The sequence below is a fragment of the Rhynchophorus ferrugineus genome, unplaced genomic scaffold, assembly GCF_030347505.1.
Source record: "Rhynchophorus ferrugineus isolate W39M unplaced genomic scaffold, kcgeb_rfMv2 rfM4, whole genome shotgun sequence".
Taxonomy (NCBI): domain Eukaryota; kingdom Metazoa; phylum Arthropoda; class Insecta; order Coleoptera; family Curculionidae; genus Rhynchophorus; species Rhynchophorus ferrugineus.
The window spans coordinates 4,835,162-4,862,783 of record NW_027472583.1 but is presented as its reverse complement, the minus strand read 5'-3'; the positions used below and the strand labels follow the sequence as shown (position 1 = coordinate 4,862,783).

General features: G+C 31.3%; 2 protein-coding genes across 7 annotated transcripts in view; one reads left to right on the top strand and one right to left on the bottom strand.

Annotated features, from left to right (window-relative positions):
• LOC143196611 (uncharacterized) overlaps positions 1 to 27,622 on the top strand; it is a 132,721-nt gene that overhangs the window by 7,101 nt on the left and 97,998 nt on the right. For all 3 annotated transcript variants that reach the window (XM_076404445.1, XM_076404443.1, XM_076404444.1), the window contains exon 2: positions 22,128 to 22,165. The gene's annotated coding sequence lies outside the window, so the exon portion shown is untranslated. The remainder of the gene's footprint in view (positions 1 to 22,127; positions 22,166 to 27,622) is intronic.
• Positions 17,896 to 27,622, bottom strand: part of LOC143196612 (regucalcin) — a 56,808-nt gene continuing 47,081 nt past the window's right edge. For 2 of the 4 annotated variants that reach the window (XM_076404446.1, XM_076404448.1), the window contains exons 2-7: positions 27,365 to 27,525; positions 27,093 to 27,302; positions 21,774 to 22,001; positions 20,292 to 20,407; positions 18,513 to 18,731; positions 17,896 to 18,403 (exon numbers count right to left, since the gene is read on the bottom strand). In XM_076404446.1, the coding sequence (XP_076260561.1) occupies positions 18,293 to 18,403; positions 18,513 to 18,731; positions 20,292 to 20,407; positions 21,774 to 22,001; positions 27,093 to 27,302; positions 27,365 to 27,525 (1,045 nt within the window). In that variant the 3' untranslated portion in view covers positions 17,896 to 18,292. Of the gene's footprint in view, positions 18,404 to 18,430; positions 18,732 to 20,291; positions 20,408 to 21,773; positions 22,002 to 27,092; positions 27,303 to 27,364; positions 27,526 to 27,622 lie in introns of those variants that run through there. The other 2 variants (XM_076404447.1, XM_076404449.1) reach the window with 1 other exon arrangement.

Here is a 27,622-nt window from a genome sequence, read left to right as displayed (position 1 = left end):
AAGTGATTCTGAGTGACATGTTAAGACATCACTTCTAACAAGAACAATTCTACTAAAGGACCAAACTTGTTGCTATTCATGATAACGGTTTCTTTTCTTTCACTTTCCGAAGTCACTTTACATTATTGTTGAAATATTTTTATTGACCCGAAAGCACAAAAGGTCCAGCCCAATTACCATCACCAGAATCATAACTATTATAAATATTCGGAACAATGTGCGATTTCCTTGAATAGTACATGCATTTGTCTACGTTTTAAGAACAAACATATCCAGAAAACATAAACAAATAAAACTCGTTTTTACAAGATATTTTGCAAGATATCGTTATATCGATATATCCCTACCCTTAGACATCCCTACTAAAGACCGTTCCCATTGATTTATTTATCGATTTTGCCGTACCTAGAAATAACACTGCGCCAAGCTACACACACGCTAGTGTAGGTGCCGATGGGATTTTAACGTTCGCCTATGATAAACAACATTTCGCAAATGAATTAAAAATATCCGATAAAAAAACTGTCGCGTTCTGACTCTCCTAAGGACGGTCGAACGTTTATTTACCTCCGTCGTAAATATGAACGTTAAATTAAAATGATTTACCGTCAAGCGGTTCCCGTGTCAAAACAATCTGTTTCATCTGGCGGTTAGAGTTACAATCAATGAAATATTAAGCGCTTGTTCATCGACGGGGACATTAATTTAAAAGCCTACACTATCTCGCGGTTCCATCTTAATGTAATTAATAATGAAATGTCTCTCATCGAATTGATTTGAACTTGTATTTTAATATCATAGAGTTATAGAGCGCGTATTCAATAGGTGAAGTTGGACTATTTTCAACTTATTATATCAAGTATCTAACCCTGTGGTGTGATCATGTACCAAAATTTAGAATAAAGCTTTAGTTTTCACTTTTCAACAGCATTTATTATGTTCATAAAGACAATGTTTTATTCAATTTCGGCTTATCTTTAAAGGAACGAATCTATTTATTAATACAACATTATATTAGGCTTATAAATTAAACATTTTTAGAGTTAACTGAAGTAAGAGCAGCCAAGCAGACAGCTAGTTTCATAATTAAAATGTTAAGGAATGTTTAAATAAACATCTTACCATGTCAAGCATTTCTGATTGATTTTTGAGGTAATTTGATAAGAAATTGTGAGTAAGGTTTTTGTTTAAGAAATACTAAGTTGAGGTTACTCGTATTTAAAAAAAACAAATTACTTTTGATAAAATATTGATTGTAAAGTGTAATAATCTAAATAAAGAGGTAAATTGGATTTGAACTGAGACATAATGTGTTATCCAATAAATTATACATGAACATTAAAAAAAAAACGCGAATTAATTTAAACAGAAGTATACTGATGGTTTAAAAGATATTGGCCCCATTGGTATAAACAATCTTAATTTGAATAAAGAAAAGGGTATCATGTTACGTTAAATTATGACTGAGGTTAAAAAATGATAATAATGTACAAAAATATAAAAATAGGCTTAGGTCAAGTTGGGAATATTTTTCCGCTAACTAGTACATTCCTTTGATATTTAATCTGATTAATTAGTCTTTTTTTTATTGTCTAATTTAATTTACAATCTGAATGGATGGAGGAATCTGACAAATTGTATAATTATTTTTTGTCATTTGGCCACAAGTGACATGACTGATATGGAATAATCAAACTGTATTTTCTAGAAAATACTTTTGTTATTGGCCTATTACAGCTAATTATATTTAATGACTGGATATCAGTTAAGATGTTAAAAGTGGCAATAATTTCCATTATAACAAATTAAGCTAAAAATATATTATTTATTGTTCAAATAATGACTGTCTATTTTCGATTAAATTTAATGCAATTCGAATATTTAACAAGTGCCTTGTTAAGATTCAAATTAAATTAGTGGTTAATTCAGGAGTTTTCGATTTCCTTTTCCTTTTCACCATCGTAGGTTTCGAGCAGACATACGAAAAAGGAGGCAGATCCTCCCAAAGCCGAAAATTAATAAAACCTTCGATCGATCGCGTAAACTTAACCGTAGAAAATAACTGGATTGTTCAGGACGCGGCAAAGGATACAACGGAGACGGAGAATACCAGTAAAACCGGTTAAATTGATTAAAAACAAACAAGTTTTCATTATATTCACTTCCAATTGTCGATGTTTGCTGTGGAAACAGACGAGTTATTTTCGTTTCATGCGGCTTGACGCTTAAACTGTTCCGCGACGCATGAAAATGTGATTCGGAATAAATAAGGTCTTCGGGAGGCGCGGGATTTTGCGGCCGTTCGAAAGAACATTATTTTTCCCTTAAAGGAAAACACATTAATTTTGTGCTTGTGCACATAGGCTCAGAGATCGGATCGGGAATTCGTTTGGAAAAATTCGATTTTTGAGCGAATGTGCTTTCGCTTCGGAAAGTGGATCTGACGAGAAAATAATTTGTAAAAGCCTTTGTAGACATGCTGAAATTTTCTTTCCATTTAATGATTTTATTAAGATCCATAACACATATATTATTTATCTGGTACCATATTGTGTTTCCTCTATTGTATTTCAAAAAGAATAAAGTTTCTTCTTTGCAAACCTACAACGGTTAACTTCAAGGATATTGTAAGGAGGGATGGCATTGCTTCTGAAGAAGCTTTCTATATTTGGAACTGGTCAATTTCTATTGGTCTTCCAATTGGTTTTGTATAATTTGTTTTAAATTTTTCATAATAGTTTATCAATTCTTTGATATTCTATTTTATTCGTTCGTTGCAATATTTCTTGGCTTTCTGTAAAATATAGCTTTGTACTATATTTTTATATATTTGTATAAGTATGACTTCTTTAATAATTCTTGTCCTCTCTCTTTTTACTCTTACGTTTTATCTTCTTTTATATCTCTTATATCTTCCACTTTTTTGCCTCTTCATGCTTTTTCATCATTTTCTCTTCCTTTTGTGTTGTTCTTCTTTCGTAATTTTCTCTATCATCTTGTTCAACTTTCTTTTCCTCCTTTCTCTTTTTTATTTTTTTGAAAGATTTAAGATTTTTTTGAGACCTTAACACATGTATTATTTATCTGGTAACTTAATGTGTTTCCTTTTGCTGTATTTCAAAACAAAGTTTCTTTTTTGGAAACCTGCAATGGTTAACTTCAACGATATTGTAAGGTGAGATGTCTCTGCTTTTCTGAAAAAGCTTTCTATATTTGGAACTGATTATTCTCTATTGATCTTCCAACTGATTCTATATCGTTTGTTGTGCGAATTTCATAATAGTTTATCAATTATTGTGTATCCTATTTTATTCGTTTGTTGCAATATTTCTTGCCATTTTTCTTGACTTTCTGTAAAAAATAACTTTGTACTATATTTTTGTATATTTGGGTGATAATCACTTATGTAACCATTTTTTGTCTTCCTTCCTTTTACTCTTTTGTTTTATCATCCTTAGTTCTTCCACATTTTTACGTCTTTAAAATTTTCCATCTTCTCTTCTAGTTGTTGTTCGTAATCTTCTCTATTATCTTTTTTAACTTCCATTTCTTCATCCTTCTCTAGTTCTTCTAATTTTCATTCCCCTCTATCAACGATCAATTTCATACTTGCTGCTTTCTCTAGTTTTGAGTCGATTTTCTTGAATTGATTTTTTGTGTTACTATTAAATCGAACTTTTTTTTGAATGATTTGTCTATCATGTTTGGCTTTATAATTTTCATGATTTTGTTTCTTTGTGATCTTGTTGCCCTCTTTCAAATATTATTAAGCTTTTTCTTATTATTTCTCTCTCTAGTTATCCTTTATTATTATCATCATATTATATTTAATTATACCTTCAATTATTTCATATTCATTGTTTTGATTTTTTGTTCTTTCTTAGTTGGGATTTCATATTATTAATTTATATGTATAGTTTTGGTTGTTTTTAATTGATTTGTAAATTTAGTTTAATATAGGAGAGAATTTCACTTTCATACTTTTTTAAATAAAATTAAATATATTTATTACTGATGTTTCCAAGGCATTATACCTTTTTTATAAATAATATTACTGCAAAAATCAATAACGCCGCCCAGGAAAATACATTTATATTTTAAAATATTTTATTAAAAGAGCAATACATATTTTATTGTTTTAATAATTCATTTAAAAGCCGATAAAAACATTTATTAGCTCCGAAATGAGTGATTAAGTGCTAATAAAATATTAAATTTCGGTTCCTATATCGTATATTTAGAAAGTTTTGTTGGTCATTATTTTCTAATTCGTGTTACAATTTCGAATCGTGAACAATACACATATTAGAAAAGCAAACAGGCTCAATCGAGATTGTGGATAATGAGTTTTTAATCGTCTGTTTGTTTCGATTCTATCGAATTGATTGATTTTTATGGTTTCGGTAATAAAATAGTTTTCAGGAATATTTTGTTTTAAAGTAACATCGGTTATATCCGAACAATTTCCTTATATCTGAGATTTTCCTGTTGGTATATGCAAAACATATTAGTTTATTTAATTATTAGTATAATATTACTATTATATATGTTGAGAAAACCTAATATCAACACTCCAATTTGGGTTTATCAACAAGCATTCAACAATTAGCTAGGTCGACAGAATAACAGATGTTATTGAAAAAGTCTACAAAAGTAAAAAAGTATGCTCAGCTATATTCTTAGATGTAGCCTTCGATAAGGTTTGGCATGAAGGCCTTGCGAATAAATTACAGAATATTTTACAAAACAACACACTGAACTACTAAAATCGTACATTACAGCCAGAATGTTTAGAGTTAAACAAGAAAAAGCATACTCTACAATAAAAAAAGCTAAAGTAAGTATACCACAAGAAAGTGTACTGGGGCCAATGCTTTATCTATTCTACACTTGTGATATACTACAAATGGAGAATATTACGATGGCTATATTTGTCTTGATGATACTGCGTGTATAGATGTCGGAGACAAAAGTGAAAAAGCCATACGAAAATTACAGTGACAATATAAATAATTGGACACAAGCTTGGAAAATAAAAATTTATGCAAGTAAATCTGTGCATGTGCAGTTCACCTATAAACAGAACGTACAAGCACCAATAACATTAAATAACACTATCATTCCATATAGCAACAACGCGAAATATCTTGGAATGAATCTTGATGCAAAATTTCGCTAAAAGGAACATATAAGATGAAAAGAAAAGAACTGGAATTGAAATATACAAAAATGTATTGGCTAATTGGAAAATCACAATCATCAGTACATAATAAATTGCTATTATATAAGCAAATACTGAAACCTATATGGACATACGGAGTTCAATTATGAGGATGTTCTGCAAAGAGTAATATAAACAAAATAGAAATTATTCGGAACAAAGTACTAAGAAGTATTGTGGGCGTACTCAATTACTACAGGATTGACATCGAAACCTTCAGATACCCACAGTCAGCGAAGAAATTAAGAGAATTGCAAGGGGCATGAGGAAAGACTCCATTCTCATGAGAATATTGAAATTTTGCAACTTTTGGATACCACCAGCGCAGGACACAGACTCAAAAGAATCAAATCATTCGATCTTGTGTAGTGTTGTGTAGTGAGGTGCATTTAATAAAAAATACAGCAGTGACATGTATAAACATTATTTCACTAGAGATTGTGATCAGGCCGATAGGTCCTTCTAGTTATATACCTAAATTTAAGTTACCATAAAGACAAATTTTAGGTTAGTCGGAAACGACTAGTAACAATGTAATAATTAAATAATAATAAAAAAATAGTGGACTTCATTTAGATTTACACATTTAACATTTACTACACAAATATACAAGACCACGTGTTAACATGGGAGTGGAGTCATTAGTCATGCCTTATGAATCTCTTGATTTCATCACAACAGTTGAAATCAGAAGGTCTCCATGTGAGTAATTGTTCCTATAGTATCTGGGCGTATCTACAATACTTCTCAGGATTTATTCTTAAAATACCTGTATTACCTATATGTTACTTGTCGTAGAATATCCCCTTAACAGAATTTTATATCTTTAAATAATACTAGTTTAGTACTTGCTTGTACAGCAGAAACTTATTTAGCACGGATAATTTAGATTTTCTTCAAAATAACCGATAAATTTTTCTCATATTTGTTATTATATGAACAGTTTCGTTGTCGAACACATTTGTGTCGAAGAAAAGCTGATATAATTATTCAACCTTTGTTTGATTATTTGAATGATTACTTCAAGGAGTATCAATGATGCCATCCAAGATATCACCCTTCAGCACTTAGTAAAACCTCTGTAGCATACTTCTTATATTGTCATCAATATAAAAATAGCTAAAGCATCTTAATATGACAATCTGTTGATTTATAATTTGCTCAGGGTGATGTAACATGTATAATACTCAAAGAATTAGTGGATAAAAGCAGAATAATACCTTTAGCTATGTTAAAATAAATGGAAATAATCATATAAAAACATAATTATTAAAAGCACTTTCTACATGATTTGGACGGAAATGGTGAAAATCCTATTCATAGCTATCTGTCTACAGCTGATATATCTAATTGTTGTAAAAAAACAGAGGATTTTAAAAAACATAGAACAACTAAATTCTAGGATATGAAGAATATATGAAGTTGATTTGTAGATATTTTCTATCGCTTTTGATGAACTGTTTCGTATTTAGCTAAATATTGCCCTAATTTGTACTGTTTTATTTATTGAAATACAATTAGTAATGTACTTTATTTAGCTTATGCAATGAGGATTTCAATTTCAAATATTGAATATCCGAAATGTCATTTAATTAATTTCAACAATTAATAGTTAGGAAACCAGATGACATACAACTCCTTCTTACATGTAATTAAAATAATTAAAATTAAAATCATCGAATTTTGTCATGAAGTGTTCCATATAATTCCAAATTGGTTTTTGGCAATGTGCCTGGCTGTTACTACCATTAGACTTCATATACTGTGTCATCGTGTTACCTTGACTGAAGAAATAAGTTGCCAAATACGCAATATTAACAATGTCAGCCACACTATTTATGTATTTTGTAATAATTTTTGGTTTGCAAAGTTATAATTTTGGTGTTCCGTTATTAACTGTGACTCGTAAAATTATAATTTTTTTAAAAACAAATTATGGTTGCATATATATTTATATTCTTAGAAAGTTACTGTAAATATACTAAAATATTTTTGGAGACTGTGTACAGCTACGGCTAGTTTTTAGTAGTTTTTTTAATGCCTAACATGAAACATTATGTTCGTATGGATATCAATTATATTTATATTTTTCTTTGCAATATTTTCCACTAGAAAAAGACTGGCAAATATTGTCTTACGTAACCTTGCTTCATTTCAATTGAAATGACTATTCCAGATTCAATAACCATGAAATGTGATGAACCATGAATATTGACGAACATTAAGTAAATATACAATCAGTACAATACTTAATCAGTACAAAGAAATTAATAAATGCATGTAATAACTTTAAAAAGTGGACAATACTACCATAATGGCCATTTGAGAAATTTTCTTTATTGAAATTCAATATTTGCTAAGACAAATCAAAGGTATTTCGATGGCAAACTGGGTACAAAATGGGAATTTAAATATACAATAAATAAAACAAATGAGGTCCAAACTCAAATATTATCAAGAGTATTATTTACTCCAATATAGAAAAAGGTTCAAATGGGTTCTGAATATTTTATGTATCATTTAAACCAATAAAAAGTGAAAAATATCAAGGAAGCATAACTTCCTAATGAAAAGCAATAGCCAAAACGATTTCGTAAATATTACAACATAGTTGAAAATTTCTAGACTGTAATTGCTACGATTACTTCCGATAGTTTGAGCAACTAGTATCGGTTAAAAATTACGATTAAAAATGAATGTATTTTAAATATAAAAAATGATCAGAATAAATGTAAGCACTTAATATATAGGTAACAGAGCCGTAGTATTCACAAATGTCATCGAGCATTAGGTATAAAAGTTGTATATTGATTTATCCTTAAAATAGCTAATGAACAAACCGTTCTTGAATAGTTTATGTATCATTTAAACTAATAAAAAGAGGAACATATCAAGGAAGTATAACTCCTCAATGAAAAGAAATAGTCGAAACGATTTTGTAAATATTACAACATCGTTGAACATTTCTAGAATTGCTACGATTACTTCCGATAGTTTGAGCAACTAGTATCAGTTGAAAATTACGATTAAAAATGAATGTATTTTAAATATAAAAAATGATCAGAATAAATGTAAGCACTTAATAAATAGATAACAGAGCCGTAGTATTAAAAAATGTCATCGAAAATAAGTTATAAAAGTTGTATATTGATTTATTCCAAAAATAGCTTATGAACAAATGGTTCCTGAATAGTTTATGTATCATTTAAGGTAATAAATAATGGAAAATATCAAGGAAGTATAACTCCTTAATAAAAATCATTAGTCAAAATGATTTCGTAAACATTACAGCATCGTTGAAAATTCCACGCATTTGCTATGATTATTTCGGACAATTTGAGCAACTAGTATATTTAATGCGAAAAATGATCAAAATACATGCAAGCACTTAATATATATATTAGTTATAAAAGTTGTTTATTGATTTTTCCTTAAAATAGCTTATGAACAAATGGTTCCTGAATAGTTTATGTATCATTTAAGGTAATAAAAAGTGGAAAATATCAAGGAAGTATAACTCCTTAATAAAAATCATTAGTCAAAATGATTTCGTAAACATTACAGCATCGTTGAAAATTCCACGCATTTGCTATGATTATTTCGGACAATTTGAGCAACTAGTCTCAGCACATAAGTGAATATTTAATGCGAAAAATGATCAAAATACATGCAAGCACTTAATATATATTAGTTATAAAAGTTGTTTATTGATTTTTCCTTAAAATAGCTTATGAACAAATGGTTCCTGAATAGTTTATGTATCATTTAAGGTAATTAAAAGTGGAAAATATCAAGGAAGTATAACTCCTTAATAAAAATCATTAGTCAAAATGATTTCGTAAACATTACAGCATCGTTGAAAATTCCACGCATTTGCTATGATTATTTCGGACAATTTGAGCAACTAGTTTCAGCACGTAAGTGCATATTTAATGCGAAAAATGATCAAAATACATGCAAGCACTTAATATATATATTAGTTATAAAAGTTGTTTATTGATTTTTCCTTAAAATAGCTTATGAACAAATGGTTCCTGAATAGTTTATGTATCATTTAAGGTAATAAAAAGTGGAAAATATCAAGGAAGTATAACTCCTTAATAAAAATCATTAGTCAAAATGATTTCGTAAACATTACAGCATCGTTGAAAATTCCTAGACGATAATTATTACGATTACTTCGGACAATTTGAGCAACTAGTATCAGCTGGAAATTACGAAATGGCTAACAAATATTCAGTTGTTGATCTCGGACGAAAATAGCGCGGACAAAACGTCGTGTTTTGTCGCCAAACAATGACACTAAATAGCGGGGAAGTTCTACGAACGATACGCGTCGAGTTCTATTTTTCCTACATTGCGGAAATAATTTATTGGTTTCTCGGGAAACTAGGTGTGATACCGTTTAATTTAAGCGGACGGCAGATTCGCCTCGATTAAAATACGAGATAATGCCGGGGCTTAAGAGTGGCCCAGTTCGTTTCGGTTTATTCTCGGATGAAATAAATGTCAGAAACGGCGAGAGGAAGTCTAAAATACGAGACCCCTTTGTATCTGTTCGGATACTCTTTAAATAACGGCGAACATTATGAGTTACGGCAGAATTACGATCATTTATTATATTATTTCAATGGAAGAAGAGCCGAATTATGTTTAACACAGATAATATGATTGAGATGTTGTTAATTTAATTTAACTATCAAGTTTCTATAACTTTTTAAATTAATTTTTGGGAAAAAATCAGAAGACGTCTTCTCTTATCGTCCTATTGGCCTGTGATTTCTAAACTTTTCGAAAATCTATGCATTAAGAGACTTATTATTCCAGACTGTCAGTTTGACTTCCGTAATAAACACGGAACTACAGAACAAATACATAGATTAGTCAACCAAATCGATAAAAACCTAAATGATAAAAAATATTGCTCCGCCGCATTTCTCGATATATCTCAATCCTTCGGCAAAAGCTATTGCCCTATACGCATTTTCAACTGCTAAAATCATCCATCACAGACAGATATTTTATTGTCAAACAGGGTGACGAATACACCGACCTACACCCAATATATTCGGGTGTTCCGCAGGGCAGTGTTCTTTGCCTATTGTTATATCTCTTGTATACAGCTGACCTCAAAAAAACACTACTTTACAGAGTACACTGTACGATACAGAGGTTTTATCATCACTCGAGGATCCAATATCAGTCACAAGAAACCTCTAACTTCATCTTAACAAAGTCGAATTGTGGTTGAAAACGTGGCGTATCAAAGCAAATGAGGCAATATCTACCCATGTGACATTCACCCTTTGTAGAAGAACTTGTCCTTCAGTAAAATTAAATAATCATGAACTTCCGCAATCAGAGAACGTTAAATATCTGGGAATGCATTTGGATCGTCGTTTGACGTGAAAAAAAAAACATATAGTGACAAAACTCAAACAGCTTGGGCTTAAAACAAACCAAATGCATTGGCTGATTATCATTAGATAACAAGGTTTTACTATATAAGTCAATACTTAGGCCTAATTGGACCTATGGTATTGAACTGTAGGGGTACAACTAGCAAATTACGTCTCCAACAAACTGATTCAGCGCGATCTCCCCTTAGAACCCATAACGAGTGTGATTCGAAGTGTTAGTGGGAAGTACTCTGAAAGACTATTAGTGCATCCCAATGCACTCACCAAACAGTTAAATGTGCGCGACGACAGCGTAGTGCATAGGGTCAAACGCAGACTATCATACGAAGAGATTAATAGACACACAGAGTGAGATTTAATGATCTCTAGAATAAGTTAAGAAGAGTCTTTAGAATAAGTTAGGATAGACTTTAAAACAAGTTAGAATATTATATAGAATAAGAATTAGACTATAAGTTGTACAGCAGATCACTTACTGAAGCGATCTTCTACATGTCAGGATAGTTATATTATTTAATGGAAATCATATAATAATACTTATTGCCCACGGGCACATTGTTGAAGTTCTAAGTGATTAATTTGTTATTACTAGTCGTTGTCGACTGATAATGTATCTCTACAATGACTTTTGGAAGTTTTATTTCAGTATTCTCCAATAGTTACAGTACTTTTTTGTATTTGTATTTGTCTTTTGTTGATATTACTTGTCATAGAACATCCCCATAACTGAAGTTGTCCATTGGTCCATAGAGATATTAATATTTGCTTGTACAACTACAACTTATTATGGCGATTGGAGTCACTGGCGCAGCCTCACAGCTGAATTTCCTGGCTTCACACTGGTCTCGGTATCTACGGATAGAAAAGAAAGTTAGTTGTAGGCTGATAGGTGGGAATTTCCGCCAAACAACCAATATATTTTACTGAACTTGATGTTGAATTCATCGCGTTTTTTTATATGCTCCTTCCATCTGAGCTTGCAATTCAGAGTTGCCCCAAAGTATTTTGCAATGTTGGCATATGGAATTTACATGCCTTTAATAAAGAATTTGTGAATTCAATGTGTGTAGATTTTGCTTTATTCAATTTTATTCAAAAACTTTATCGAGAGAAGATCGAAGTTTCGGAGTTGAGCTCTCTATAGTTTCTGCTACTGCTAATATTACACTATCATTATCCAAGGTAGCAGTTGTGCAATATAATAAGGTGGGTAGATCATTGATGTAAAGGAAATAACGCACTGGCCACATCATACTTCCTTGAGGCATGCCAGCCCTTATCGGTTTGAGATCAGAGTATGCTCCTTCATGTTTAACATGGAAGTATCGATTAAAGAAATAATATTTAAAATAGCAGGTCGAGATGCTTACGAATAAGTAACTTTATTTTATGTAGAAGACCTTCATGCTATACTCTTTAATACAGCCGAGCAAATACCTTTATTTTCTAGAGATTTTTCAATTGTTCTTGGTCAATTTTTGAGTGGGCATTCCAGAAAACAAACTGGTGAGATGGTTTTCTTTGCTCGAGAATAGTTTTGATGCATTTCACAATCAATTTCTCAAATAGTTTAGCCATAACTTGCAATAAATAAGGCTTTCTTTAGAGTCTCTTATCCCTTTCGTAACAAAGTCATAGCCTAATTAGCTTTTTTAAAATTAAAGTTGTGCTTAATATCTTCCGAAACTTCCCTAAGGGTAACCATTACCAATTTTCTTCCAAACAACCAACCGATTTTGTTATAATTTAATTCGATTTATTTTCTTTTTAATATGCTGTTCCCAACGAAGTTTTGCATCAGGATTTATCATAATGTAGCGTTGTTTTTGTATGGGTTAATTGTATTATTCATATTTATTGGTATATAAACAGTTTGGTTATAGCTCAATTCAAGTTTTACTCTCGTTGATCTTTATTCCCCATATTTGGATCCACTTATTTATATTATTACTTGTGTGTTAGAGATTTATAGTTGCTTCTTCGCCATTGTCTCTAACAGCAAGTATCGCAGTCTCATTAGTAAATGTAGCCATGTAACATTTTATATTTGTGGTTTGTCTTTTGCAAACTCTTTGTCGTCGTAGGCTTTTACAATAATGTCTCTGATTCCATGTACCTGGTCAATTGTTCAATGTTTGATCATAAAACCAAACTGTAGGTATTATATTTTTCTGTCTATAATTGTTTTAGTTTTTTAATAGTTTTTTTTCAAATATGGTTTTCAAACATGCTACATCAAATGGTAACAGTGATTGATTGTGTTTTATATGACGGTTTTACAGGTTTCGGATTCATAAAAATTTCAGTCATTTTCCAGAAATCTGAGACATGTTTCATTCGAAATGCTACATTATTCAAGTTTGTATATTTTTTGCTTTTCTTGATAGTTTCTTCGGCTATAAATTATATAGTTGTTTGATTGAATGGACATTTATTTTTTTTAACATTTATAGTTCATAATTGCTAATTCCCCCTTTATTTAGTTATTTTACTGCCTTTATACAACTGGTAAGTTCGAATGCACAGTAGTTAAGTTATCACCAGCAGCAGATAGTCCAGTAAATATCCACAGCAACTTCAGTCCTCCTATGGTGGCATTACATCCTGAACTGTGATGCTTGTATCAGGAATCCATAGACTAGTGTTTTGCAAAGCTTAATTGTTTCCTAATTGTAATAGTTGATAGCTAGTGGTCTTTTGATCACTGCCAATCGACTTTTTGTAACTTCGCAGCTTCATCTGAATGAATTCAATAGAGGACATCCATATGATATATCCGGAATTTTATTTTATTTGTTTTAATTTGTTTTATTTCAAATCTATTTTATTTCATAAAAAGTGCCGACTTGTTGAACGGTTATAAATATATTATAATGTAAACTAAACTCCTATATTTAGAAGTTTCACTCATCACACCATTCAGTCTTAATATAAAGACGCAAACCGTATTAGTCATGCGATATAACACATACATATTATAAAAATGAAGCTTACAAAACATATGATATTCCACAAAATCCTTAATTAGAATGTATTAAAAGACACTGTTTGTTTATTTTATTCGTTTCATCGTTTTAATTAATTATTTTTAGACACAGGATACATTTTTTAGACAGAGAAAAATATTTGTTTTAATTCGAATACATATTCTTGAAAGTTAAGGATATTTTTATTACGTCGGATATTCGTACACAACCTTTACCTTCAGGAAGCCGATGTTTCTTCTCTCTTTTCTCGTATTTTTATAATGGCTTATGTCAGCAGTGATCCTGTTTTTTTTTCTCGGTTATATGAAAAAATAACAACACAGACGATACTTATCATCAACAGAATAAATTTTATTTTTAAATACGGCTGAGGGAAAACAGGAAATATAACTTTACCGAATGAACATTTGATGGATTATTTTTAAGGCAAAAAAGATCTTTTAATATCGTTAAAGACGTAATTTAATTAAAATCTGCTTTTTCCTTGGTCACGGTTATGTCAATTTAGGTTTGAATACCTCTAAGTTCATCAGTATATATTTTAGATCTACAAATATTGCTTGCAATCCTATAGAATATAGTTTGTCTTCATGTTAAGACTAACCTTTTACCTGATGGCAGGATAGTTTATTCAAAAAACACATATCAAATATAAATCAATAAGCAGGCAACTTTTAAATTATCTTTTGCTGTTAATATTATTGCTTTACGGATAACTATTGCTATTTAGCACTATTGCTGCAAAAGTTTACAGAAGTATGGTTAATTTAACATGAAAATTATCTAGATGTAATTAGTTTACATACTAAGAAAAAATAATGGAAGCTCAATTAAATAAATTTTTATTGGAACCTAAACATATTTTAATCTACTGTGAAAATAAACAATTATATAACCAAAAAGGTATATGAACAGAAAAACTATGACAATGTCTAAAAAAAGAACATAAAACAAATGAGGTCCATTCTTTTGTGATCAAAACTAAAAATAAACACTTTTATAAGGTCTTTGGTACAATCTAGCCAGCTTCATCATGGATGGGGCATATGAATGAATAATAATAATAATAATGGCAATGAATCAAGCTCAAGACAGCTATAGAAAAGCACTATATAAAACTCATATATCAACAATTACTCTATCTATAAAGCTAAATCATCTTGACAAAAAAATGTCTATTTACTTTTGAACACCAAAACATCACACAGGCCTCTGTACTTAAATCAACTGTATATTATTCATCACCATAAGCACTGTACAATTCTGGCTGGGTTTGTGTGACAATGCAATGAGAATGATGGCTACGTTTATATCTATAATGTCCATTTGACTCATACCTTTCAACATCTACCATATAACTTCCTTCAATAGTTACTAGAGATATGCGATTTAATAACCATCTATTAGAAAAAACCAAACGGGCTTTTTCTAAGTCTTATATTAAAATAAATAAAATATTAGCTTTATTGTAGATAGATCGACAAAACCATAAAGTAGAAAAACATGTGAGTACTGTATAAAACATTCAGATTTCTAGAATATACTCAATATCTCCTTTTGGCCTTTTTTCTCTGATATATATGTTTACGTAGATAAAAATTCATCTTAATTCTCTTCGGATGGTTTGCGACAGCTTTATTTCTAAATAAATTGTTTCTTTTTTTTGCGTCCTCTATTTTCTTCGGTCCAATTAATTACAACAGTAAGTAAAAAGCCATGTTTGTTTCTGTTTTGAAATAAAGCCGGATGAAGAAACAAAGAAATTGAACGTAAAAAATGAGAGACGTTTCTTTTGGATACATTCAATTAAGTTGGTCTTCGGCTCCCTTGGATGCCGAGTAACTATAGTAAAATTTATGTTGTTGTTTATGGTTACGTATATATCAGGGGCCATTAGTCTGATATATTAGCAGCGTTGGATGGACTGCAAGAGGTTTTAATGGAAATATATTAACAATCACTCACAGGATGATTATTTATTTATGTTTATATTATTTTATTATTATATATATTTTCAAATATATGATATATATATTATCAAAGTTTTTTGGTCATACGTCGTCAAGATGTTTAATGTATTGCCTACTGCAATTTGTAAATTCGCTTTAGGATCAGACAGCACTTTCCTTTTCATTTTATTCTTGTTAAAAGAGACACAATGCTGTCTCATTAGTTCGAACACGTAAAGGTACGAGTCTGCCAATGTCGTCCGGTTGACAGACGTATGCAAAATTCTTGAAAACAATAGTGATAGGAGGTTATAACTCTATAAACTATTGTGGCTGTATAATTAAATATAGTTTTTTAGGTGTACAATAATGTTAAAATAAATTATATTCGATAACACTTTTATTTAACTATTTTATTTAGATTAGAATTTTGTTGTATGTCGAAGCCAAATTGAACTAAATCTCAGAGTTATTGCGGCAACATTGCGATGTTTTGACGTCACAAATTTAGATGACGTATGTACAAAATAATTTGGAATAGACTATTTATTGTATTTTTTAATTAACCTTAGTGAGTTTAGATAGGATACTGTGTAATGTTAATTAAAAGTTTTATTTCTGTACTGTTAAGTTTGTAAAATTTTTTAAGGCCGTACAAATTTGTGTTGGAGTGTTAATTACACAACTTGAAATGAAGTCTATTGCAGTACATATGACCAGGAATATAATATCCCTAGATAGTCGTAAAACACCGAAACAAACGACAGTGTAGGAAAAAGTATGGGGTAGCCGAGAGAAAAATGAAAACTTCGTGGAGTATATCGGGGGGAAACACATGGGACGTTCCTTGTGGAAATATTTATGAGTTGAATGTGTCCTCTGTTTCTTTCGCATTAAGTTTTCTGTACTACTGATGACTAAAAGCAGATAACGTGACTTGGATTGAATTGAATGCTGCATTAACTGAACATCAAGTTAATTATTAAACGCGGATGATATATTGCTAGCTTTTTCTATAAAAAATAGTATTTATTGCATAAATTAAAAACTGTATACCCATACTTTTGCCTATCTTGCACAATGCTTGATCGCAATGTTGTTCGAAACAAATTTTGGTCAGATGGCGTTACATATGGAACATACGATAGATAGAAGGGACTTCCTACTAGGGTCACTATTTATATTTCGGGAATAGGAAAAGAAAAACAAATAGTTAAGCTGCGAATATATTTTTATTGTTTTGCAAAGTACTCGCCACAATGATCGATACACCTTTGCATCCGCTTAAACCAATTTTCAAAGCATCTATTCCATTCCGAATGAGGTATCTTCAAAACATGATTTTTGAACGCTTCAATAGCTTCTTCGGGCGATGAAAATCGTTGGCCACGCAGATTATTCTTTACGGATGGGAACACAAAGAAGTCATTGGGTGCCAAATCAGGGCTGTATGGCGAATGACCCATCAATTCGATATTTTGAGTGCTTAAATAGTCTCTTGTTTGAGCCGATGTATGAGATCTCACATTGTCATGATGAAGAACAATCCGACGTCTCTTGTTTGTTTTCCTTATTTGACCAAAGTCTTCTGACAAACAAACGGTTGTGTACCAATTAGAATATACTGTTCTACGATTCTCTAGAGGCTCTGTTGCAATATGACCAGTTTTCCTGAAGAAACAGGTCACAATTTCCTTTGAAGTGCTTCGTGCACGAACAACTTTTGTTGGATTTGGCTCATCTTGAAACACCCATACAGTCGACTGCTGCTTACTTTCGAGCTCATAGGAATATATCCATGATTCGTCGCCTGTCACGATATTATAAACGAATTTCGAATCACCGCGATTGAATTTCTTAAGCATTTCTTTGCACTAGTCGTCACGAGCCTTTTTTGAGCGATTGTCAAATTGTGTGGGATCGATCGCGAACATAACTTTCGCATAACTAAGAGTTAATCGCATATATGATGGTGGAACTAATGCTTAGGGATGCCTAAATTTCCCAATAGGTGACATGACGATCTTGGTTAATCATTTCGGACACAGCATCGATATTTTCTGGCACAACAGCCGATTTTGGACGACCTTCACGAAACTCGTCAGATAGAGAATTACGACCACGATTGAATTCACTAAACCAGCGATAAAAGGTAGTTTTTGATGGGGCTTCATCGCCAAAAATCAAAATATGTTGATTAATGCACTCTTGTTGTGATAATCCTAGTCTAGCCTAGAAAATGTTCACGATACAGTTCCAATTTTTACCGAGACGAAACTTTCAACAAAATATAAAATAAACAAATAGCGTCGGTGTGATAAAATAGGTAGTAGATGGCAAAGTGTTTAATATGATCTGTTGGAAATAGGAGAGGGGTAGGATTAAGCAAGAAAAAACTTAACGACGTGTGAATATAAAGGAAAGCATGTCCAAAAATAAAACAGGAACTCGACAGAGATTGACTATCACTTGAAAGAATCTAGGAAGTTTCGCTAGAAAAGGTGATATTTCTCTATGAAATGTTAAACCAGTTCTTCATTCTTCAGCGTGACTGGATTAAAACACAATAATGCCTATTGTTACTAATACTGTTGCGATAGTCGCGGGTTCGAATCCTGCTGGGGCATGGATATACTTGTGATTATAATTGAAAATATCCTTATAGACAACAGTGGAGAAAATCCGACAAGGAAGTCTTTTGGGACTCACTAAATTCTAAGTTGGATACTGGTCAGTCGGTAGGCTCAATACTGAGGACCGTGGTTTGGATCCCCACGTTAAACAGTACGTCCAGTCCAGATAAACCATCGTTGGTAAGAAGGAAATCTTAAAATATTAAAAAAAACACAATAATATAGGACAAGCACAAATTATTTTATTATTTGGAACAGTACACAGTGGTATCTTCTGGTTCTTCTTCGGCGTTATACTCTACCTCATTCATAACAATTCCCTTGGCTTTCAAGCCGTAGACCGCAAAGACCGATCCAGCCGATTGACATTCACAGATCTCGTCTCTGGTAAGGTGCAGTCTCGATGTGGTCACATAGAGGACATCCAGCTTTTTACCACCGAAGGCTACAGACGTCACGTATTTTGCCGGCATAGGAACTACTCTGAGTAGTTTTCCAGTTCTCGAATTAATTTTAAGTACCTGAAAGGGATATAGTGCTCATTATTCTACTTTAATTGTAATATACTATGCCAATGAGGTTATACTACGGGAGCTAGCAACGTAGAGAAGACAAGAATTTGGGATAAGCCAAACTTTTGATATTTGATTTCTTTCATTCTTTCGGCCCATCCGGCTTGGGCCAGGGGTTTACCAGTGCTCTGCAGTATCTGTACAGCTAAAAATGCGCTATTTTTAAATTAATTACGAATGGATAATTTTTAATGACTTTTATTAGATAGTATGAAAGAGATGATATATCAAAAGATCAGCTTACTTGAAATTCTCTCTCGAAAACGTTGCTATATCTTATACTATTAGCATATTATACATCGATATTGATTGAGTATGGGTAATACATCTTTTATGACAACATAATGAGTTTGGACAAAAAGTAATTTAGATATTTTAAATGTTTTTAAGGCAATTTATTCATATATATTTGAAAATCTAATCAGTGATATATGTGCCGCTGTGATCGATGACTTTTTCCACTTTTATGGTAAAACCACAATTTCATAACTGCAGAATTTCTCATATTTTTAGATGTTTCTTTTAAAGCCAATTTATATTATTAAGACAGTTTGGAGGAGAAGAGAACAAATTATAATCGAATGGAACAAGGCCCGGACTATAAGGTGAATGCTTCAAAACTTCCCAACCAATATCTCTTAATTTTCATTCGGCAAATAAATGAAAGCGGTCTAGTATTGACCAAATCTATTCGTTTTTTAACTGTTTACTGAATTATTTGTTGAAAACTCTTGTCATAAACCTGTAATATGCTTTGATTGAATAATTATAGCTAGAGATATGCGACTTTAAAACCATCGATTAAAAAAAATCGATACTACTTGTTCGATAACCTTATAATAATACATATTAGATTGTTCAACAAGTTCTGTCGTTCACTAAGGTGGGTCGACATACATGACAAGTTTTATTATTCGTTGTATCGTCATGACCTTCAGTAGATTTGTTCCAGCGATTTCATGATATATGGATTCTATCTCTGAAGTTGTTGTATCTTCTGATATATTTTTGCTCTTCTTTCAGTAATTATCGTATACTTCTTATGATTTCTAGGAGATTGTGCATCATTTTGATGATGAATATTATTTTTCCTTTGCAAATAACGACTTTTCTTAGTAATTTTAGGATTTATTAATCCAATGTGTTGTAATAAAAAACTGCATTTGTTTTATTCCATAAAACTGATGGTGACGTTTTTGATCGATTTATAGAAGTGGCTGTTTGCTGAAAGAGATTTGCTGTTTCATAACACTTTATCTCGATTCAGTATCAACTTGGTAGATCCAAATAGAGATAAATTATGCACAAAATACAAATTCAAATTCAGTTGATGACCTTAGAATGTATTTCTATTCTGTTACTAGCGTACCAAGTGTATATACAGCTTTCTGAAATCTAAAATCTCAAATACTATTTACACAGTTTCAATTTTATCATATCTCCCAATACAACAAACTTAAGAACAGAAGACTTATTGAACAATCTTTAATATGAGAAAAAACTACATACTGATGAACCTCCAAATGTAGCCACCCACAAGTTGTTATCACTATCGATTGTCATGCCATCTAGAATCCCTTCAATAGCTGGATAGTTTTCAAGCGTGAAAATCGTCTCCTTCTCACCTATAAAATAAGAATTTCCACTTTATTGTTATTACTGGAAATTATTAAATGGATTGACTTAGAGACAAAATTGAAGTAAAATATTACCAAATGTTACTAAATGATTACCTACTATTGGGTTCTCAAGAAAATAAACTCTGTCAAAATGTATTGTGAATTTTAGTAGTTTCTTACATTGTCCCATTCTGTCAGTTCATCAGATTTTGTGTGTTCTGCGCTTTTTACAATGGATACCATTTTCTGTACAAACTATTGGATAGTTTCAGAGGTCTAATATAATGTATTAACCTATTTATTGGGTGCTTGTATGTATTCTAATAATTTTTTCACTTTAAAAGAGCATTCAGTGAAAATAAATTGGAACAATATATATTAACAAAAACATATTCCATCATTTTACTTTTTCTCATCTTATTTCTGACATAATAATGATACCGTGTTGAAAGAACGATGTTGGTGAAGGCAGCGATCCATTCATTGATCGACTTCTACATGTCTTCAGCATTTCGAAACCGTGTGTTAGATAATCCATTTGTTTTGAATTAGTAGGTTTCTATTTGAGTTGCATCAGTGTATTCTTTACTCTTGCAACGAGTGGTCGAAAGTTGTCATACGAGACGATAACTTTATTTCAGTTACTCGATATTGCTAGTCGTTTTTGCAATAATACGTCATTTATTTTGTCCAACAGACGTCGGTAGATACTTGCAGATATAGTTTCATTCTCTTTTTGACCGCTCGTAATATATTACCATGGCCATGTATATTCCTCCTCTGCACTAACCTACAAATTTTTGTGCTTGGGATTGTCGTAGCAGATCAACTTTCAGCAAATTTTATTTCGGCAATTCATCGGAAATTACATTATGACTCTTCTTTTCTTTGTATGACAAGCAATGAAACTTCTTTGTCTCGAAAGCGTATTTTACGTGGTAGCTATTTTCCCTTCTTTTATATGGCTCCTATTGCATTGATACCAGTTAATTCATTAACTGCTAAGTTATCTAAATGTTCTTTGTGAGTTTGAATTGGGTTCTCATCTAATAAGTCTTGAAATTTATTGTCTTTGGACCTTATTAGTCCTCCAAGTCGTTCATGGCCATTGACGTCAAAATCACTACATTTTTGAACGATCCAAAATGTCTTTAAGATCAAAATCATGACTTTTATAATATTTTAGACTCTTGATTCGTATAGAAACAGTAGTGAATTTGCTACTTATCTAGTTATAAACTTGCGTTTCATTTATTTTCAAACTGTGTATAACACTAGGAGATATAAGTTACCTTTACAAAGAAGAAAATATATTTATAACAAGATGAATAAACGATAAGCTATTTATATCTGTAAATGAATAATCACTTACCCAAGCTTCCCGTGTTCACGTCAAATTTATATTTATCAATTGTTTTCTTGGCGCTATCAATGTAGAAGAAATGGTTGTTATTGCAGGACCAACACAGTCCATTGCTGATCGTAGTACCCGCTATTCTTTCCTCGTACTGTTTGTGTGATGGGTGCGAACACAACGCCATCTGATACAAATTGCCGCCTGATGGAGAGACGCTCAAATCAGGTTCTCGTGTCAAAGTACCTTAAACATAAATACATAGTGGTTTACTTACGGGATGCTGCTTTCATAACCCATCATTAAATGTAATTAATAATTTCTAATATATATTTGTTAATATATTAACTTAACTACTTTGTTCTTTTACAGATTTACGAGTCTAGAGCATTGAAGATATAGGATAATGCGTAAGTGATGTTATCTATGTATTATACTGTAAACCAACAATTTGCTTACCTCTTCGGGAAGTATGATATTTGAGCAATATTTTATATATAATTTATACTTCAAGAACATAAAATTAACTAAAATGAAAAACAGGCAACCTCCTATACTTGTTAAAGCAGTGAATGAAAAAAGACGAGATACAATAGGGGCATTTTTTCATTTCCTTAGATTCCCACAAACATTTCTATCAGATTCACTAATTAAAGATTAACGAGTCCAATTTTAGTTTTAAGCTTTGATGATTTCCAATATTGGAAAACACAGGATAGAGTACACAGCCCAAATAGCCTTGTTAAAGCAATTATAGTAATTTATAGATTCACAGTATAGTGCCAATGCATTAGAAATAATTGTAAAGGCTATTAAAATTTGTCTGTGCAAATTTTGTTGGGATTTGTTTAATATTCAACCCTGATTATTCAAGTTAGCGTACAAAACACCAGCTAAATGTTTCAGATAGTAAATATATTTGTACGGTCTTGAGAGTAGAAAGTAAATTCTGCAAAGATTATAAACAATAAAAAAGGACTAAAGAATGAAGATTTCAGTAGGTAATGTGGATAAAATAACATGAACGTATAAAACATGTATTTTTCAAAAGTATATTATAAATATAAATATAATTAAAATAAATGTGATTAATTTGGCTAATAGTACTTAGTTCACATTAAAACAAAGCCAAAATACTTTAGAGGTAATTAGAGTATTTAAAACAACAGGTTCATCAAACTACCACAATATTTATTTTTAGAGTTCTACGTAGGAAAGAAAAAACAAATTCGAGCCTACTGATTCTATTGTTAAATATTAACGAAACTGAAAAATTGAATGATGTTAGGTTGCGCAAACAAACCGAAACCCCTCTGTGATAACATGCGTTTCATAAATGATGCAACGGAAGGGAATTAAATAAAAAGAGCGTACAATCGATTGAATAAAACTATGTTTCGGTTCGGGTAATATATTATTCGGTAACATGTATATTTTATTATTTAGAGAGGCTATATATGATCATAGCAAAAATCCATAAAACTATAATAAAAAATATTGGCTTTTTGACTATTGTTGGACGCCTCGACTCGTAAATAAATAATATATCGCAAATAAAAATTTAAATGCTGTATCAATTCCTCTGAAACGTTGACACAACCTGATAACCAATACGATGGGGTTTTTATAACCCTCTCTTAAAAAGTAACATATTATTTATTAGTCATTGGATAGAAAAAAAAAGTGTAGAGCAGAATCATGCTTTGATCTATAACCTGATTGACACCAGTAATAGCAACAACCTTTTAAAATAATATCATCAAAAATGGCCTGTGTAATAATAATACTAACTATTCATTATTTAGAAAACAGCTAGATAAAATAACGCTCAATTTTGCCTAGAAAATACAGGAGATATCGACTTTTAAGACTGGCATATCCTAAAGATAAAACCATATATCAGTTACAATTCAGCACAAAATTGGCAATTAGCCAGAAGAAAATAAGAGAAAAACAATAAAAGAACTGGAAGAACTGATAAACAACGAACATATACTGTTTTTTTTTTAGTAAAGTAAACCCATTTTAACCTTTTTTACAACAACAATGGGCGTAGTTGTAAAAATATTGGTATAAATGAAAATATGAAGGTAAATGTGACTACAGATTTGTATCGCAAACTAATTTAACATATGAATAGTGTTAAATTGCATTGTATTTTAAAAATATACTTACTAAAGTAGTATCAATTTTGTCAAGGATTTAATTTATTTAAGGAAATATAGTATCCAAATCAATATGTTGTGGCATCGGGCTTGTTGTTGAATTTTATCATGTTTATTGAAAATTACTAATAATTTTTTAAAGAAATTACATTGTCTTTTAATTACATTTTATTGGCTAATGTTATGAGACGCCAGAACAGTAATGTATTGCACCTGCGTGGCAATATTTATGAAAGAACCTAACAAATGTGTTCACAGCAAGATATTTTATTTGCAGGTGTCTATAATTGAAATTTGAACAGACGAATCAAATTATTTGATTGGGCGATTATAACCCCATCTAGATAATGGACGTAGCGAAAGTTTTCTCCAGAAACCCCTCTTGCGTTTTCTCATGATATAAACCAATTTAAAGAAACTCCAATCTGTCAATCTTCTGTGTCAGTCTCTTCACATTACGAGATTTAAATATAAAAAACTTTTATTGCAAGTTTGTAATAGCAATAACGATCATAGCAAAAACGAATTATTTCCAATTTGGTGCTATAGTTATTTAGTTATGCAAACACGTACAGTTTTGCGAATTATTTTTATTTATAGATGGATATATTGTATCAATATTTCTCAATATATGCTTTTTTTATTGTAAAAACGATCATAATACATGGAAGCATCCGATATGTATCGATTTTTGTTTAACTATGCCTCTAGTCCTCCAAAATAACAATTCGGTGTACCATAAATTGTTCATATAATTTTATGTACCGTTCTGCGTGGATTAGAAAATATAATCTAATGTTACGCAAGTTATTTATACACATATTTATCGAGTAATTCTCTTGAGGCACAGCCCGTGTTAATATCTATTTTAGGCAAAGCCATATATCAACAAAGAATGCCACGGATATACTTCGTTCCAATATGTATCCATCGCAAAAAATTATCAGATTTTACGACCCGGTGGGTGTATCATGCCACAAATGCTGGTTGTTTTGTTTTATTGCAATTTGTAACGAAAGTTTTTTAGACCGCGTGGGCGACACGAAGTATCCAAAAAGGTACCTGTTATACCATCGGGGATAAGCTGCTCATTATTAAAATAAGTGTAAATAAAAAAATAATGAAACAACGGTAATAGGTTTTTTAATATAAATATTTCAATGTCTGGGACAATATACTCATAGAGTAATAGAGAGAAAACTCAATAGGTGTCAACTCAATGATTTCGCAACGTCCAATGTCCAGTTGGTACTTGCTCGCCATTCTATTCATTTGATTGGTTAGTTTAAATAAGCATTATAGACACTTGTAAGGAGAAGATTTTGTTGTCAAGACATTTAATTGGTTCTTGACGTGACTAACATCTAACGTCATATTTTATTGACGCAAAACTTTGTTGGAAAATAAGTTACTGTTGTACAAGAATATGCTAAAACCTATGGAATTCATTTATGGAGATGTTCTACAAGATATACACCCAGATGAACCCGGACACTATAGGAACAATTATTTATATCAAGTTCTTCAGATTTCAATTATTATAGAGGAAATTTAATAGATTCATAACAATAAATGAAGTATACTAAATGGTAAAAATCCTGAAAAGTGTTACTAACTTTTATTTTATTTTATTAGAGATATATCACATTTACTAAAAAAAGATAAACGACTAGAGATAACTCTATGCTACATTCAAAATAATGTATTTCTTTTTAATATTTACGCGCCAAAAATATATCGACTGAAATAACGGTCACTTTGTCCTTAATAAAGGAGATTTTGTTTGCTTTTCTTTGTCGGCGCTGTCGCGTAAGAACACGCCTGAAATCTTTCGAAAATTGAAAACGAAACGTCAAAGAAGACAATGTAATAAGACGTTATTATGCCTCGAAACAAACGCTACCTTCGACAACATCTCTACTCGAATACATTTTATTGTTCTGGTATTAGTTAAGGTTTTCAAGCTTGAACGTAAACACGACAGAGTGATATTTTCCCATGTGGTAAGCTAATTTACTTAGAAATAGTCACGGGATATTGTTATATGTGGTAAAATTATTCTAGCGAAAAGACTCGAAGTATTGGATATTGAATTCGCGAAAGAAGATTGCCTGTTTGGTACGAGTCGGGAATATTTCGCGATAACGAGGCTTGTCATGGATGGTATGAGGCTTCGAAATAATAAAAAGATAATATTTTGCCAGTACAATTCCTACAACAAATACATATTTACGAAATATGATATGAGAAATTTTTCGTTATTTTTATATTTCGAAATGATAAAAAAGTACAGCTTACGTTAATATTACTATTGATTCATATTAACATGACGATATCGACCGACTAAGCAATTGTTATAACACAATTTATATTGTTTATACATATTTAATAAAAGTAGACTCACGATGTAGATATAGCACAAATAATTGAATATATTTGAGGAAATCTATTATTTGGATAGAAAAAAAGATATTGAGAAAATTCTAAACTAAATATATGTCTATCTAAGCGCAACATTATCCCTTTATAACTAAATACCGTTAGTTTTTTTCAATTTTTTTTATTCCATCCAAAAAAATAGGTTTTCTTAAAGTTCGACATAGACAAGTTGACCTTCTTAGGGGTACTTTCACCTGGGGAAATCTACTTTATTTACTCTACCTTGATCTTTGGTGTATTCATGTTTCCTCAGATTACTACCAAATATCGCCAAACAGTTCTTCTCAAGAATATTCTATATCTTCTTCTCTCTATATCTTCAACAGAAGAGGTGTATTCAGTACGACTAGAATAGAACCCTCTGAAGCACATCTTAGCCATTAAAACTGATAGTGTAGAGTCCCAAATGGTTTTGACCAAAAATAATGTCTAATCAGTATATGAAAATAACTTTTTTCCATTTTTGTTAAACATCGAGAAGTCATCTTTTGTTATTGGTTGTCAAACCTAAACTAAATGACGCAGCTTGCTCATAATCTCAAAGTGGAGTACTCATAGATGACAGAAGAGGGCTTCTGTTATACAAATTAAAGTTATTGCGCGGGAAAGTCAAAAAGTCACTAACTTATCAAACTAACCTCGTAATAACACGTGGTTCTGGTTTTGGAGAAGTGTGCAAATGAAACAAAATTATATCGAAGATGTCAAAATGAATACATGTTTATATTATTACCTAGCCAAAGAGTTCCATTAATGTCAGCCTTGCCATCATTGAACTGGTTCTTCGGCTTGGTCGGTTCTACCAGGAACAGTTCCTTGATTACTCCCGTATTGTTCTCTTGCCCGTCCCATTCTAGATGGTAAATATATCGGTCTGATGACACGATAAACTGCCCGTCTCTATCTTTGATTGGTGTGATGGTTCCAATCGAATTTCGTCCATCTGATTATATTGGATAGTTAGATTTAATGCCGTTTTTTTTTGGTGGTATGCTAGATATTTACCAAATTTCTGATACGTAACAGCATTTGTTTTGGAGTTCCATCGGTAAGCCGTAGCCTGGAATGTATCGACGTAGTACAAAATGCTGTTCTTGTGGTCCCAGTGGGGCCCCTCAGTATGCTGAAGTGGATCGGTAATTGGTACGATTTTGAAGCTAGTTGGACTGAAATAAACAAAACAATATATGTATAGTTTCATTTTAAAAGTGTCACTTAATAATTTAATAATTAGTAAATTGTTCCAAAAAATGTTTTGTTAAA